This window comes from Paramormyrops kingsleyae, chromosome 15, assembly GCF_048594095.1.
Source record: "Paramormyrops kingsleyae isolate MSU_618 chromosome 15, PKINGS_0.4, whole genome shotgun sequence".
In the NCBI taxonomy this organism is placed as follows: Eukaryota; Metazoa; Chordata; class Actinopteri; order Osteoglossiformes; family Mormyridae; genus Paramormyrops; species Paramormyrops kingsleyae.
In genome coordinates this window covers 4,089,900-4,107,312 of record NC_132811.1, presented here as the reverse complement: position 1 = coordinate 4,107,312, position 17,413 = coordinate 4,089,900, and the positions used below count along the sequence as shown (strand labels likewise).

The following is a 17,413-nucleotide window of genomic DNA, read 5'->3' as shown; positions in this document are numbered from 1 at the left end:
CAAGTCCTGCATAATGAGCTCCCGGGGGGTGGGGGTTGTGGAGAGAGCGGAGGTATTGGGAAATGCTACTGGTGACTGCGCCGGACAGGCGTACGGTGGGGGCTTTCTGCTAGGTTAGATAGGAGGACCTGGTAGATGCTGGCAAAATGCATGCGTGAGATAAAAGGCGAGGACCTCTGCGCGTGGCTTCTGTAATCGGTGCGTGGCCTGCGGTGAGCACGTCACCACTGGACCTTTGAGCAAGGCTCTCATTCCCGGCACCCCAGGGGCACTGGTTGACCTTGTTCTCCGATCTTCACTTGTACGTCACTTTGGACAAAAGCATTCGTTAAATAAAATTAATAGTTAACGTAGAATGGAAAGAAAAAACTGTGGTAACACAGAACCGGAAAGTCAAACTCTTTTTACTTTATACTTTTGTTTTTATAGTTTATATATCTATATTGCATATATTTTTACTTTATGTAGGGTTTTGTATTTCATATTGGGTTTTTAAACTGAAGTTTTTGCTGAAAAGTTAAAGCGGCTTCCACCAGCAGAGGGCGACAGTGAGACGCTCTCCGAACAGAATGGAAACACTGTTCACAAGCCAAAGACGGCAGTACATCATGAGGACAGGTATCGGAAGCGCTGCGGACATGCAATAACAAGGCCGTAACAAATCACGGCTGACCGATTATTCTGGGCAAACTGCAGTTATTTTCACTATAGTTATTTTATTTATGTAGTAGTAAAATTGAGTGAGCCTGTTTAAGCTGAGAGATTAAAAACATACCTCGCTTTAGCCTTTAAACCCAGAATGGAAATACCCCGTTCTATGTTCTTTCATAGAACTGAAATACATTACGTTTGTCTGTTTAAATGTTTGACTTTGAAATATATGTGTTTGATCACGTTGACAAAATTTAGATTAAATTGATGGGTAAAGTGTTTTGTTAGATATGGTTAAATCACAGTTTATCTAAACCTAAAACCGGTTCAAATGGAATGAGTAAAACAAATCAATCAGTACAAAACACTTAGAAGTGTAATCCAGCAGGGTTGGGGCCGTTCCGGAATGCATTGATCCATTCCAGTCCAAATCAGGAAATGGAACTGGAGCTGGGATTGTAAAAAATAAACTACAGGGAACAGAATTGGAGTTGAATTTGAATTTCAGGGAGATTTAAGTTTCAACTCCAGTTCCATTTCCTGATTTGGACTGGAATTGATCAATGCATTCCGGAACGGCCCCAACCCTGTAATCCAGCTCATCACAAGCATGTTTCAAAGCTCTTGTATGTGTGGCATGCTAGCCATTATGTTCAGAATGCCAGTGGCCAGCGGTCATGCTCTGCCAGGTTCTGTTTTCCTGTTTTAGTGAGAATTTCCACTTGTGTTCTCCATTTTCCTCCCTGAGTCCAAAGACATGTTTTCAGGTGAATCAGTGCCATTCAATTGTGCTTTTGTGTGTGTGTGTGGATTAGGCTTATATTACATTATGGGGACCCAAAGTCCCCCACAATGTAATAAAAACCTGTTATTTTGATGTTGTGGGGACCATTTTTCAGGTCCCCACAAAGATCTGTGAATGCAATCAAAAGCAAAAATGTCTCGTATTTTGTTTGGTTACTTATGGTTAGGGTTAGGGCTGGGTAAAGGTTAAGGTCGCCATGTTGAGGTTAGAGTTTTCCCCCATAGAAATGAATGGAGAGTCCCCACAAAGATACAATTACAAGCCTGTGTGTGTGTGTGTGTGTGTGTGTGCCTACAATGGACCATCCAGGGTCAGTTTAAATGCAACCATCACACCAGAAGGAGCCAAAAGATTTAAGTGAAGGAAAATCAGTTTCTTACAACTGTGTGTAGTTTTTTATAACGATATATATATATATATATATATACTGCGATGGACTGGCCCCCCGTCCAGGGTTGTTTCCTGCCTCGTGCCCGTTGCTTCCAGGATAGGCTCCGGACCCCCCGCGTCCCAGTAGGATAAGCGGGTTAGACAATGGATGGATGGATATATATATATATACACTCACCTAAAGGATTATTAGGAACACCTGTTCAATTTCTCATTAATGCAATTATCTAATCAACCAATCACATGGCAGTTGCTTCAATGCATTTAGTGGTGTGGTCCTGGTCAAGACAATCTCCTGAACTCCAAACTGAATGTCAGAATGGGAAAGAAAGGTGATTTAAGCAATTTTGAGCGTGGCATGGTTGTTGGTGCCAGACGGGCCGGTCTGAGTATTTCACAATCTGCTCAGTTACTGGGATTTCCACGCACAACCATTTCTAGGGTTTACAAAGAATGGTGTGCAAACGGAAAAACATCCAGTATGCGGCAGTCCTGTGGGTCGAAAATGCCTTGTTGATGCTAGAGGTCAGAGGAGAATGGGCCGACTGATTCAAGCTGATAGAAGACCAACTTTGACTGAAATAACCACTCGTTACAACCGAGGTATGCAGCAAAGCATTTGTGAAGCCACAACACACACAACCTTGAGGCGGATGGGCTACAACAGCAGAAGACCCCACCGGGTACCACTTATCTCCACTACAAATAGGAAAAAGAGGCTACAATTTGCACGAGCTCACCAAAATTGGACAGTTGAAGACTGGAAAAATGTTGCCTGGTCTGATGAGTCTCGATTTCTGTTGAGACATTCAAATGGTAGAGTCAGAATTTGGCGTAAACAGAATGAGAACATGGATCCATCATGCCTTGTTACCACTGTGCAGGCTGGTAGTGCTGGTGTAATGGTGTGGGGGATGTTTTCTTGGCACACTTTAGGCCCCTTAGTGCCAATTGGGCATCGTGTAAATGCCACGGCCTACCTGAGCATTGTTTCTGACCATGTCCATCCCTTTATGACCACCATGTACCCATCCTCTGATGGCTACTACCAGCAGGATAATGCACCATGTCACAAAGCTCGAATCATTTCAAATTGGTTTCTTGAACATGACAATGAGTTCACTGTACTAAAATGGCCCCCACAGTCACCAGATCTCAACCCAATAGAGAATCTTTGGGATGTGGTGAAACAGGAGCTTCGTGCCCTGGATGTGCATCCCACAAATCTCCATCAAATGCAAGATGCTATCCTATCAATATGGGCCAACATTTCTGAAGAATGTTTTCAGCACCTTGTTGAATCAATGCCACGTAGAATTAAGGCAGTTCTGAAGGCGAAAGGGGGTCAAACACCATATTAGTATGGTGTTCCTAATAATCCTTTAGGTGAGTGTATATATATATATATATATATATATATATATATATATATATATATATATATATATATATATCTCATGTCAATCTGTAAATAACAATGTCATCTTGATCAAATTTCTCATGGTTACTTTTATTGTTGCATTGTAAAAGGGTTGGTTATGTAATATGTATGTGTGATGTAACATATACACACATACATAATGTGCATGTATAGTGAGAATGAGGGAGTGAGACAGGGAGGGAGCCATAAAGGAAGTGTGACTCTCCAAAGTTCATATCCGTGTGTTTCATAGTGACACTCTAATTCTGTGTAGTGTGCCAGGTCATGGAGTAAAAGCACAGAGATTTTCCACATTAGAGCTTTTGGAGAGTCTCTGCATCTGGGTTCTTGTTTAAAAAAGAGAGAGACAGACAGAGCGAGATAACTCACTGGCGCTCGAGAATGAGCCCAGTGTTTAGTTATCCGAGGAGCTATAAATGTCACCCATTCTCAGTTTTTAACGTTCATTTCATCATTTCACAAAGCTTCTACTCCTTGAGATCCAAACATAATCAGCTGCTCCTGGTCTTTGCATCACAGTCATTCCTGCGGAGACCCCTAGATGTTAATATTGTCATGTTAATGTAAGGGGCTCTGAGCTAATAATGGACCTGGTCCGTTCTCTCCAGCCCTGTCCTTTCATCGTACTCATGTGACTTGTAGAACGTATTTGCCCAGGAATGTGTCTCAATGAGCGTCAGTGTGACAGGCTACGTGCTTGCAGTTTTTCTCTCTAAAACCCCATCCAAATCTTTCACCCTGTAATCATGGCTCATGTTACTTAACAGTAATGCGCTCACTTCTTCAGGTGCCAGCTCAGCTCAAACACTTGTTGTTTTACGAAATTTGCTAACATCCGTCGATGACTTATGTGTGACTTATTGTTTTTAGTACCTCTCTATGTGCTGTGCTGTCAAGAATACTTATTATTGTGCAAACAAATGTTGTAAGGCTACGTGTGTCACCAGACCTGCGAACAGCCTGCACTGGTCCAGTTCTGTCAGATCAGTGGGTTTCATGGGAAGGACTTGTGCAGAATTCCAGATCCATCTACAGAATAATGCGTTCAACACTAGGCGCATATACTGGCACATTTGCTGTCAGTCCATGGAGGAGTGAATTACTGTTTGAAGTTTGAAAGCCTTTTCCTGCATGTAGTGAAGCAAATTGGTATCTCTAAATTTCCCATAGTGTTCACCTGTGTGTTCTACAAAAGACGGACATCCTCTCCACGGTGCCCCCCTGCCTTATGCGCTGTATTGTCTAGGACAGTTCGAACAATCCCTGTACTGGGTAGGACTGGTGGATGAATCTATGAAGGAAAATGATTGCTAATAACTAGCTGGAATCCGTGACCAGAGAGTTATTAGGAAGTTATTGGGAACTGTTGGTTGAATCATATTGCATGTTTAATCGGATAAGAAATGTCACAGACTAAAACAGACATACTCAAATACCATAGCAAGACTTCTGTACTGAGAAGGTCCAGGAAAAAGTCGCTTTTGCATCAGCTCATAAGGGATCATGTCTAATTGTTAGATCTAATCCAGTGCTGCCATCTAATCAAAGTAATTCAATAGCGTATTGTATATTCAGATAAGACAGATATTTGACAAGGCCGTATTATTACCTGAAAATTTCTCATTCATTAAAATGTATATAACCCTTTTAGACTTGTATGGAGGCATATTCTACAGTTCAAAGGAAATCCTTCAATAACTGTTCACCCTGGCAGAGAGAAAAGTCACATTTAAATGATTTCCTCATATATATATATTTTTTTTGCAAAACTACGCTTATAAACTGATAATGAAACACATAATGTGACCATCACCTTTCATTACTGCTGCGTCACAGGAATTAAATAAAGCTGAAATAAACACCAAACCTATGAGAAATGTATCCCCCCCCCCCCAAAAGGATTGTAGTGCGTTATTGCTGTTGTCCTGAGTGTGAGGAGTTTGATATAAAGTAAGTAGGTTTATTTATATACCATATTTTCACAGACACTGGTCACAAAGTGCATTATAATAGCAAGAGCAAATAAGGAAGCTGGGAACTCAAAAAAAAACAAACAAAGCAATGAGATACAAATAAAAAGAATAAATAAATAAAATGAGATACATAATAAATCCGTAAGAATAATAAAGATAAAGGGAATAAAAACAGTCTACCCAAATGGTTGTCTAAACAAGTAGGTCTTCAGCTGCCTTTTAAAAGGCAGGCCAAGGCATTCCGCAATTTAGGGGCAACAGCCTCAAGTGCTCGATCACCGCAAGTCTTTAGACCAGTGTGCAGGACAGAGAGAAGGTTCTGATTGTTAGACATGAGGGAACATCCTGATTGGTGGGAATGAATGAAATCTGTCCAACATGCAGGGGCCTGACCATGCAGTGCTCTGTGTGTAAATGTCAGAATTACTGCTTAGACAAGAGGCAACACAATAATTCAGTCTGCGTAGTTTATTTGGAATTTGGATCCACTTGAAGTTTATTTACTGCTGTACAATAGACAAAACAGATCTGAAGTGCCCAGTGGTGTGCCTGGAAGGTTCCAGAGGCAACACACATCATTTTAGGGCTAAAATAACATGAAGTTCACTGGAGCCACCAGGAATGACTTACGAAGTGAACTTTGATAACACTGGTGGATCTGCTCTTTTGTTCCAAGAGTGTTTGTGAAGTCAAGGATCCATTTTTTTTTTGGAAAAACTAAAAAAATAATATGCTAAAAATCATAGCATACCACAGCTTACAGGCTATTTACTATTTTATTAAAAAAAAAATACAAAACATTATATACATTTCAACTGCGTGGATCACAGGATGTTGATACTCTCAAATTGTGAGTCTCCAAAACACCTTGTCTCCTTGTATTGTAAACAACGTTTAATGCACGTAAGTGTTATTCCCAGCTGAGGAGGAGCTGTAGGGTAGGAAGACCTTAAGTTGCATAAGGTATTGTCATGTCAGTGAGAGACTTGTGTCTTTGTAACTCTGTCCTTCAGCAGCTCTTCTGGGTCTTGGTGGGCTCCTTTAGGGTGATGTAAGGGAGACCTAAGGCCCAACTGTTACTCGGCCAGTACTGCAGGTCTGGCAGCGAGTAAGGGATCTCACGGTAGGCATCCAAGTAGGCGATGAGGGTGCTGCCATAGGCCGTGGCCACCACAATCAGGATATGCCTACAGGGGCAGGATGTACACCGGTTCATTGGAGATGTTCACTTACGCTGACAGACATCACTTATTAAAGGAGGAACTTATTCTAAGTTCTACTCTCACCAGATCCCGTGCAAGTAGCAGAAGTTCAGCCGCTGCCAGAAGCTGCAGCCAAAACGATCGCTGATCCAGCAGAAGATGGCGAGGACCCAGAGGCCGATGGAGGTGCGGGCCAAACGCAGCACCTGCTGGTCAGTGCAGCTGCGAGGAAGGCCGTGGAGAGACAAGCGTTCAAAACTTCCCAAGTCTAGTTCTTGATAGTTAAACTATAAAGGTGAAGCAAATGTGGCTGGCGAGTGCGTTTCTGCCAGGTGACGCAGATGCCCGTCCTGGTACAGACCTGCGCAGCTCCATGGTCACATAGTACAGGATGTGAATAGCGAAGAAGTTCAGCGCGTAGGCGTTAGCCGTAGGCTTGACGAAGGACGACAGGGTCGTGACGGTAGTCATTAAAAGGACGATCCTGGAGAAAGTGGTCCTAGAGGCGGGAGAGCGATGAGAAGCAGAACGTTAGCTCAGGGAAGAGGTGTCAGTACCCGTTTTAAAATGCATCTGACATTCGTGGTTTGGGGTATTCACAAGTTAGCGGTTCACAATTAAATGTAGTGCTCCCAGGATGTACAGTAGTAACTTTGTATATACAGAAACATAATTTAGATGGTTTTTCTATTATATAAACAGGTCTTGATGGGAAATGGAAATGTAATGTACCATGTAAAAAGTATACAGTACAGTACTGTTTATTTAGAAATTGTTAATAAAATAGGCTTTTATGTCCTCATTCAGTAGCAGACTTATGGGTTGAAGTTGGGGGGGGGGTGATATGTAATATATGGTAATTTTGACATTCGCTGGGATTTTCCTCCCTTTTACATCTAGACTTTTCTGACGTCATAATGCTGAGAGGAACAGTCTATTTCATCAGTGATGTGTACAAGGCATCCTTCACAATACAGGCAGTTTTACTAAACATTGTTTGACTGAGCTTTTATTTCTGGCCTGAATCCATCGGCAATCATGGGGATCCTACCCAATGATTTAAGTTCATTGTTTTCATTCAGCTTCTGCATTCAACTGAGGGTGCATGACAGAATAATAGTCCTTAAAATGAAATGCAGTTGATGCAATATTGTGAATAAAAAAAAAAAACAATACTTTGGATTTGAGAATGTATATCCATAACAATACATACATTCTAAGAATGAAAGGAGCAAATGAAATTTAATGAGTTTAAATGTAACTGTATTTGTGACAAAGAGCTCCATGAGGTTAATAGCAGTAGGGTTCTGTCATGGAATACAGAGAATACCAAGCTTTTGAATTGTATCCATTTTATTTATTTGTTTGTGTGTTTGTTGTTTTATACGTTTGTTTTACATTGTTTTACATTCTCATTTTGCGTTTTTGTTTTGCTGATGTTTATTGTATTTTATGTGTTTATAGTCGTGTTGTGAGTCTTAGTGCCAGGCAGACCAGAATTTCACTGCACACTGTACACACTGCATGACTGTATGTGACAAAACTTTGGTGTGATTTAATGCTGCACTGTGCCCTGAACTGCAATTAGGTCCTGGCATGATCTATCACACCTCCTCCACTAGCCGACGGGTCCCGCAAGCTGAAGCCCTCCAGGTGCTGCATCATTACCTGTCCTTAATGAACGAGGGGAAGTGTGTTCGGGGGAACCAGAGGGAGTAGCCGATGGCCAGCACCCAGAGGATGGAGAGCTCGTCCAGCATCTGGCCGATGAAGCTCAGCGTCATGTGGAAGTACATGGAGAAGAGACCTACGGGGAAGAGAGACGGGCAGAGGGTCCCGTCACAAAGTGGTGACGAGCTGCAGCGTAGCCGGCGGACAGAAGGCCGCAGAAGAGGAGGTTCGCGTTCTCGCTCCATCGCAGCCGCACCCCATTCCGACGTGCCAATTTGAAGCGGTTTCCAAAAAACAAAATCCTCTTCAATTAACGTTACAATAGAAATTATAATCGATAAAACGGCCGCTTAAAAGAAAATAACTAGGACTCTACAATAAGCATCGAGCATTCAGCTTCAGAGCGAGGAAACCAGACCGTGTCCCCCCCCCCCCCCACAAAGCTGTGGGCTTTAATTCTCTTGCTTGCTCACATTCCCTGTAACCTAGTTCCACTGCTCACAATGACAGACCTTTCATCAGGGTCCTGACTGATCCCGGTTCAGTTACCTGACCTCAGCTCTGCCCAGTACTACATGAGTGCAAACGGGTTTGGCTGCACCTTTGCGGACACCATACCGGCCCTCTGCAGATGGATGGTTTTCCAACTGCAATTTCATTAATGAAGAAAGCTGTCAAACACTAACATATTATTCTTTGTAATGCTGCAGTGACTCTGACTGTTAAGCCTGCAGTGACTCCTTTTATTTTTACATGTTGGAAGTTTTAGGGATTTGGAATGACTTAATAATAATAATAACAATAATAATAAATAAATTATTATTATTATTATTATTATTATTATTATAATACAAAACCGACCCAAGAGGATGAACTTACCCACAAAGATCATCATGAACCAGACCAGATGAACAGCCAGATTCCTCTCCCTGGCATAAGGATGCAGGAGGTACAGCATTAGGGGGGAGACCACAAAAAAGATGAAGCTGCTGACCTGTAATAGAACAAGCAAACATTTAACCAAAGTACATACGGAGAATGGATAGGAGTGAAACGCTGAGTATTCTCCATATTTTTCCATGACAGATAGTGGATTCCCCATCAATATATTACACTGAGAAAGTCTAGAGACCATCAGAAACACTGAAAAACATTGTATCTAACATGAAATGAATTCTCCAAGTTATCCAAAGCTTCTCAGTCACTGAAGCTGTTGCTTTTTACCAAAAATCACACAGCTTGTATAAACAGATATAAGGTCATTACAGACCAACATGCCGACACCGTGACGTAGCCAGGGTCGCACTCTTACTGTGTTGAAGAACTCCACCACGTTTTCGGAGTGCTGGTAATTACCCTCACACCAGTCCACCTCCGAGCTTTCGTAGGAAAACACACCCGGCGTCTCTGCCATCCCGTGTGTTTATTCAATAGGCTAAAGAAAGAGGGGAGTGTGCCAACAGCGGCTCAGAATAATCCACAGATTTGTGCATCCTATTATAATACATAACTCGAGGCTACTGACTGGTGTTTGCTGCGGCTTCTCCGCAGTCGCTCCTGCCCCCTTGATAACTGACCACAGCTTTCACGGATCGCAGTTAACTTGTAGTCTCAGTCTTGGATTACCTTTCCGGTAACTGATCCCGCTCAGTGCTTTAAGATCCCCTATCCGAAGTCAGCCATGGCGAAGCAGACAATGTCAGGTCGCTCGTAACTGAGAGTTTCTCATGTGTTATCAGCTCAGTCTAGGTAAACTACTAGCTATAAGATTTCCATAGGTCTGTGCAGAGTGCAGGCAAAGGTTTTCCGATGCAGAAAGACAGACAGATTAGAGGAATTTTTTATGCTCTGACCTGAAAGATTATTGTCAATAATTAAATGCAAACTTGCGAAGCGGCTTGTCAAAGTTGTTGTTTATAAAAAGTTTAACCTAATTTTCAACCGTAATAACAAGTCAAACCGCGCTTAGGCCTATAAAATATTGCTTTTCCCCTTCACCACATCGTGAAGTCTCTGTATTTGCTAGTTATTTTTATAAACCTAAATATTTCTGTCATTCATTTAATCCACGCGGATTATACAACAACAAAATATCCGGCATAACGAAGTAAATATACCTTGCATATGGGAGATATAAATGCTATATCTGCTGTTAACGTGGAATGAATCCCATTATCCATGTGAGGTGAGCCGGTCTTTTACCTCGCTTCCGGAAATCGGTGCGCGTCTGTCAGCCCGGTCAGCAGCAGCACCGCCGATTTAAATAGGGAAGCAATGTCACCGGTCCAGTTACACTTGTCCTGATAGTGACATCACATCTCCGCTAGGTTCGGTTTGTCGAGAAAAACAGGAGAATCAGAAAAGCCGGCTGCTCTCACCTGCTGACATGTTTGCAACTTATATCTATGCAATGAAATAAATGTAAAATACCAGCCGGCTGCCAGTACATTTGCTCGGCAAACTGCGAAAAAAGAACTGCCAACATTATTGCTTGTTCAGTTTCAACATTTAGACACTCCTGGGTTAGATAGGCCTATTTACGGGCAGCCTAATATTTGGGCACCGCACCAGTCCCCCGAACTAGTCTTGAACGCGGCGCACGACTGACTTACTCAGCTTTTATGCAGAAAGTCTTCAGGCCTCGACGTCAAAATTCTATTAATGGACTTAAAATGTCACTCTCGAAATGTTTTAAAATGTTTTCTGGTCTCCATTAACTAGGGTGACCAGATAATCCATGTCAGGGAGGACACTTTGAGGTACTTCGGGTTTTACAAACTAATTTCAAACTGAAAGGCTCCTGTGCTCAGCTAATTAGTTCAGCTCTTCTTCTAGTGACACATGCACGATTATAGGAGACTGACCAATTAGCACACAGTAAGAACTCAGTGCTCAAGTGAAATCCGGGTCCGTTTAGTTTACAAATCCTGTCCTAGCTCAGAGTGTCCTCCCTGACATGGATTATCTGGTCACCCTACATTAACGCTTTCTTCTGAAATGTAAGTCAGACCGGCATCGTACGTATTATCGTTAAGATTTGTATGTTCAGGGCTTGTTCAAGCTACAAGCCAATCTTGCCCAGTGCAGCTGAAATGTTCTTTTAAATCGCGTGCTTCCTGGAGATAGGTGGATGGATGCAATATAGTACACTTTAAATTCAAGTTTTTCTGCAGGTGGTGAATAATTAAAGGCATAAGCGTGACAGAATATGAATTACAAACACTTCTGTGATAAAAAAGGAGCCTTCAGTTAATCTTATAGGCATCTACATATTACTGTATTGGCTTTGAAAACTATACATATGTGTGTGAGTCACTAACATTTTTGGTGCTATATAATAACATTCAAGCAAATTAGATATACATACTTTAGGGAAATCAGCAAATCACTGCTAACAGGCTAAGGAAAGTTTAAACATTTCTAATAGCAGACTGATGACTTCACAATGATCCTAGGGTGACCAGATAAGCCAGGTCAGGGGGGAGACTATGAGCTATGACAGTTTCTAAATGACCATTTCAGTTAAGACCTGGATTTCACTCAAGCACTGAGTTGTTGCTGTGTGCTGATTGGTCAGTCTCCTGTAGTCATGCATGTGTCAGTAATGTAAATGTGAAACACCTGGGTGAGTCTTTCAATCAAGGAAACAAACCAGCATAAGCACGAGATGAACTATTTAGCCAAACACAGGAGCCTTTCAGTTTTAAAGTTGTTTGAAAAACCTGAAGTAGCGCATAGTGTCGTCCGCCCCCCCTCCCCCCGAACACCATACCTGATACATCAGTGTATTTTTTTAACATTACACTGTCAGAAAAAAGGTACAGACCTCCCAAGGTGCTAACAACGTTAATGTACCCCCAATGGTACAGAAGTGTTCCTCAGAATCTATTTTTCAATCTTAAATTTGACTAAAAGGTACATTTACCTACAGTTAGGGTACAAGTGGCAGACCCTTAAGGGTACAGCCCCAGGGACAAACATGTGCCCTCAAAAGTACAAATCGGTACTTTTTTTCTTACTGTGTTCTAGGATACGATAAAAAAAATCAGAAAATCAGGGTTGGTAACTTTCCATTTAAAGCTTTTATCTTTCCAGATTTTAATGACTTGAATATACTGATTAACATTTACAACAACTGACTGGAAATATCACAGGGTAGCGCTGAGTTTCAGGCCTGACACCTCGCCAGTCGGACTGGTCTTTCCACTGCTCAACCTTCCATTCTCATTACATCATCTTTTTAGCACCTGGGAATGGAAGGAAACCATGTTTTTATTTATAGGAATAAAGCTAAAGTGTTTTACTTATAGGATCTAATCAATTGTATTTTTATGACTTATATTAACACAGATGAAGACGATTAAAAAGGAGTTAGTAGTTGTTGCCTTGTCGGTGTTGTTAATCTTCATTATTTTAAGACATTATTTTAAGACATTTATGATCTGGACTGGACCGGCCAGCTGGAATACTAGGCATTTTCTCGGAGGGCCAATGGGTTAGTGGGCTGGCAGAATTAATTATGGGTAACCAATCAGCAAAATTTATTGTGGGGAGCCCCCCTAATTTTTCAAAATATATTGAGGGCATGTCTGTGTATTGGGCCGGTTCAGGGCCCAGCCCAGCCCCGTGGATTGAACAAATGAGTGTAGAAGCAAGAAATCCTATATTCAGTATAGGTGTGTGTGTGTGTGTGTGTGTGTGTGTGTGTATGTGTATCTATATTTGAATAAAATATACAAAGTAACCACAGCTTTTGTCATTGGTTTTATATTTCACATTTTTTGCAGAACCTAAACTAACATAGTGTATTGACAATACATTGGGTACATGGATGAAAAGAGCAAACTGTAACAGTATTTTGGAGACACTTTTATTTTGGAGACATACAACTGAGAAATCAGGGCATCCGATCCCGGGGGCAATTGGGGGTTGACAGTTTCATATTTGAAAAGTGCAACATCAAGGAAGACAATGGCAAAACTTAGCCAAACGCAAAAATAACAATCTGAAGTATTTACTCTAGACATTCATCAACTCATCCATCAAGAACAAGTTGTGCCAGTAACGGGATTAACAACAGGCAGAGAGTTAAGTTTGAAGTTCAAAGCTGGTGGAGCCTGAATGCACTGTGCGTCTGCAACCGCGGAAGACGGAATGGCTGTCGCTGTCTGCAGCACACATTGCCAGGGTGTCCATTCCCATGTGCTGGAGATCGCATTAACTTGGGTTGCCAGTGGTTAGCATAGTCTCACACCTTTGGGACCAGGGTTCGAGTCTATGTTCTCCCCATGCATTATGAGGTTTCTTCCTGCAGTCCAAAAACATGCTAAAATGAATTGATGTTGCCAAATTATCCGTAGGCATTAATGGTGTGTTTGCCCTGTGATGGGTTGCCACCCTGCCCTGGGTTGTTCCTTGCCCTGCACCTGTACAGAAGCTTCATGGAGAGGCTCCAGATCCCTGCATAGAACCAGCAGGTATGGAAAACACTGTAGATAAGTCTCTCAGAGCGGGTGTGTGGCGACGTCCGTACAGACTGGTTAACGGCTGCTTTTGTGTGCTTTCCGACCACCATGATTTACTACAAAGTATGATTTCTTTTTGTCCTTCCATCTTCAATGTCAGAGAGCAGGCTGGGGGGACACACGCTGGACCGGATGCTGGTCCGTTACAGGCCACACTCATAGTCACATCACGGGCAATTTAGAGAAGCCTGTTCAACTAATTGCATGTTTTTGGATTGTAAACAGAAACCCATTCAATACAGGGAGACCATGCATACTCTACACCAGTGTGTCCCAGCCCAGTCCTCGGGGACACCACAATCCACAATGTTGTTCCTTTCCAGCTCCCAGCAAAGCAAAATCCTTGGACTGTCAGGGGGTCCCTCGAGGACTTTGGGGGGAATTGTGGACTGGGTTAGAAAACATTACTCTACACCTATAGTCGGGGTGGAATTTAACCCCCCAAACCTGAAGTAGAAGTACCCCCTACTTCACCCTCAAGCCACTAAATGGCGTTTCATGCCAAATTAAACATTTTAATTAAATCATATTGACATGAACCCATTACATGAGTACTTAATTTCTTTAATTGTGTAAACATTATAAATTGTTTGTCGGAGTAATTATAATGCTGAAATGGCAAACAACTGTTTGGGGAGTGAAATAAATCATGCAGCATTCATTATTAATAATCAGCTAACGGATGTTTAATTACTTGTTTGCTACACTTGGTCATTTAACTAAATGATGGATTTAATTTGATTAGCAGTTTTTTTTGCTTAATTAATGCTAATTCAGTATACAGGAAGATCAGTAACGTTTTATATGAATTGTTTGACACACTCAATTGATTTCTCAATCAAGCCTATTTAATTAAGAGGAAGACGGGCATGCATGGTAGGTTCCAGGTATCAGGCTGGGGGGCCGTCTGTCTTTCTCACTGCAGCACTGCAACGCAGTGTAACACAGCTGGGTTATACAGTAGTGTCAAATCACTGTGAGGGATTGACTTCACAGTTGTCAGCCCACAAATACTCATATATAAAAGTACTATTTTGCACCGTTTATGAATTAAGTAATTCATGGAGCATGAAAGTGAGATTGATGCTGACTTCCATGGCTGTCACACCCCTGCTGTTTGCTAATCCATGGAGAGGTTTTTTATTTCAGGACAGTGATGGCAGCTATTCATATTTAATGGCCTGTGCTTTTGTCGAACTCTCAAGGCCGGGGTTCTGAAGTCACTGCGAGACTCAGACACCCTAGATGGCGAGCGCAGTGCAAAGGCAAACTTTTTATTGATGACTTGATGGGCAAATAAAGCTACATTTCCTTTTTTTAACCACATACCAGATCATGCAGTCTTTTCAGTCTCTGTACAATTCACACGCTATATAATATAAAATGTTGAAAGAGCATTTTCTATTGGCATCACCGCTGGGGACAAGGACACGGAGGCTAAATGTGACAGGGCATGCCTGTGATCTAGGTCTAGTGTTACCTTTAAATAATTAAGAAAATAATAAGAAATCTTAGAAGCACCTCGTAGCTATTAATCAGGGTAAGAAGTGCCTCTACTTCCAGATTGGCTGCATAAAGCCATAAAAAGCATAATCGTTACTTGGTAGATAAAAAAACTGATTTGAATAGGATTAATAACTAGCTTATATTATACAGGTATAATTTCTTCTTCTTTGCCGTCTGTCTTCTATACCCAATAATTTTATTTTGAACAGAATCATCTTATGGTACAATGTCAGAAAAAAAGCACCAGTTTGTACCTTTGAGGGTATAATTACTTGTTACTGGGTCTGTACCCTCAAGGGTCTGCCAATTGTACCTTAGCTGTAGGTAAATGTACCTTTTAAAGTACAGAAATTGACTCGGGGGAATATATTTGTACCATTGAAGGTACATTAATGATGTTTGTACCTTGGGGAATAAAACTGTACTGGGCTGTATCCTTTTTCTGAAAGTGTATAATTGCCCATAATGCATTAATATTTGGAGAAGCGGAGACTGGTACTGTGACGAAATGTCCTGGGTGGCTGTTTGTGGTGGCATGTGTACCGGCGTATGAATAATCTAGTCATGAGCCTCACAAATAGTCTCCCTTTGTGTCCCGTGTTTTAGGGAAGCCACCAGTAATAATATACAGTCACACTAGATACCAAGAAGTGCCTTCTTTATATCTCTGGAAATATTTGCTGTTTTACTACTGAGAAAAGAACTTGTATTACTCACAAAATTTGAGGCTATATAAATGTTTTGCGTGATTTATACACAATGAAACGATTCATAAAAGTGTGTTACAGCTAGTTAGTGGTTTTTAAGGCTGATTCACTGCCTGACTGCAAATCAAAATGTTTAGAAAGTACCCTTAATGACACTTTTCTTTTCTGAGTTCTTTTCCAAATGAATTACAATAACCTGAGAGCCAGTCCTCAGTACGCAACCAGAACTGAGTTCCCTTATCATTAGTGTTAAAGCTCTTGTTTGTAAATGATCTCAGGTCACTGAAACTTGGGCGCGGCAGATTGGGCCACGCATAACATATAACCAGGGATGGACATAACTGGTGCGCAAGTACGCATTCACCTTTATAAAAACGATACGCGCGACAAATGATTGTTTGCAAAAGCGCTGCTATGACAACAAAATACCTTGCATGCATTTTAACCTGTACACCGCAAATGAAGTACAGTTAGCATATAACGATTAAAATGCATTATATTTTGTTTTCATATTAGCGCAAATGCACATAAAATAAGTACACATTTATAGTTACCACAATCGATTGTCGCATGTATCGTTTTTAAATGTGAATGCGTACTTGCGTACCAGTTATGTCAATCCGTGTATATAACTATATGGAAGCCCATAGGTCGGGGACAGACTACTACTAGCCTCAAGTAGTGTGAAAAAGTGGCTTGTCGGGGTTTTACACAAAAATGTCCTAAGGGCAAAACGATAAATGATTGGTTCAGAGAGATAACCAATCAGATTATTGAGGAGATGGGTCCAAGCAACTAGAGGAGGCGAAACCAACCAATCAGATGTCTCGGTCCCTCCTCCTCTTGAATCTTGAAACTTGAATCTTTTTCTATCATTCTGTGTCCATTCACCATTCAGCCAACCCAGGATGGTGAAACAATTATGGCCTGGCTTTTGGTGCCTTGCCCAATGTTGCCACTGGGTAATTAGTCTTAATAGATTTTGCTTGCCCTGTAATGCAGAACAATCCTCAGTTAGTCGCTGTTGAGAATGTGCAGCCGCTTGGCTGGTTCGGATGCATAACTGTGATGAGCTGTAAGGGACGGGAAGGTGTGAAGCTCACCGTGAGGGATGCTGAGATTCGCTGGATACTTTGAAGCCTTCCGTTTTGAGGTTGTATCTTGAGCAGACACCAAACTCTCCTGTGGATGCTGAGGATGTGAGATTCTCGGCAGGATCAGACAGATCCCGTAACTAGCTCTGATTTTTCGTGTGCGTTTTGAGGCTATAAAAAGCCCCACTTTGGGTAGCGGGTATTTGGGGGTAATGACATCTCGGCAGACCTCCACCAGGACCATGCAAAGGCACAGATCCTCCAGATGTTTAAGTGATCATGAACAATTTGGAAATCCTTATAAGGTCATGGGTTGCATAGGCTCATTGATGTTAATTATCATTACTAATACTAATGACTATACCAATGTTTCTCTATGGTATGTCAATGTGTGTTCCCTGGGTGTTTTAATCCCATTTACGGATGACCTGCATCATCGAACTATTGT

General features: G+C 41.7%; 1 protein-coding gene across 5 annotated transcripts; it reads right to left on the bottom strand.

The window, feature by feature from the left end:
- Positions 1-5,713: 5,713 nt before the first annotated feature.
- acer1 (alkaline ceramidase 1) lies at positions 5,714-11,014 on the bottom strand. Of its 5 annotated transcripts, none has more exons than XM_023843671.2 (8): positions 10,746-11,014; positions 10,336-10,456; positions 9,446-9,568; positions 9,013-9,127; positions 8,131-8,269; positions 6,824-6,961; positions 6,547-6,684; positions 5,714-6,447 (listed from the first exon to the last, which is right to left on the bottom strand). In XM_023843671.2, the coding sequence occupies exons 3-8, from the start codon at positions 9,545-9,547 to the stop codon at positions 6,270-6,272; spliced, it is 810 nt and encodes a 269-aa protein (XP_023699439.1). In that variant the 5' UTR covers positions 9,548-9,568; positions 10,336-10,456; positions 10,746-11,014; the 3' UTR covers positions 5,714-6,269. The 5 variants fall into 5 exon arrangements, with proteins under 5 accessions (XP_023699439.1, XP_023699441.1, XP_023699440.1 ...); XM_023843673.2 differs by lacking the exons at positions 10,336-10,456; positions 10,746-11,014 and adding exons at positions 9,659-9,798; positions 10,251-10,311; XM_023843672.2 differs by lacking the exons at positions 10,336-10,456; positions 10,746-11,014 and adding an exon at positions 9,659-10,329.
- Positions 11,015-17,413: the final 6,399 nt, after the last annotated feature.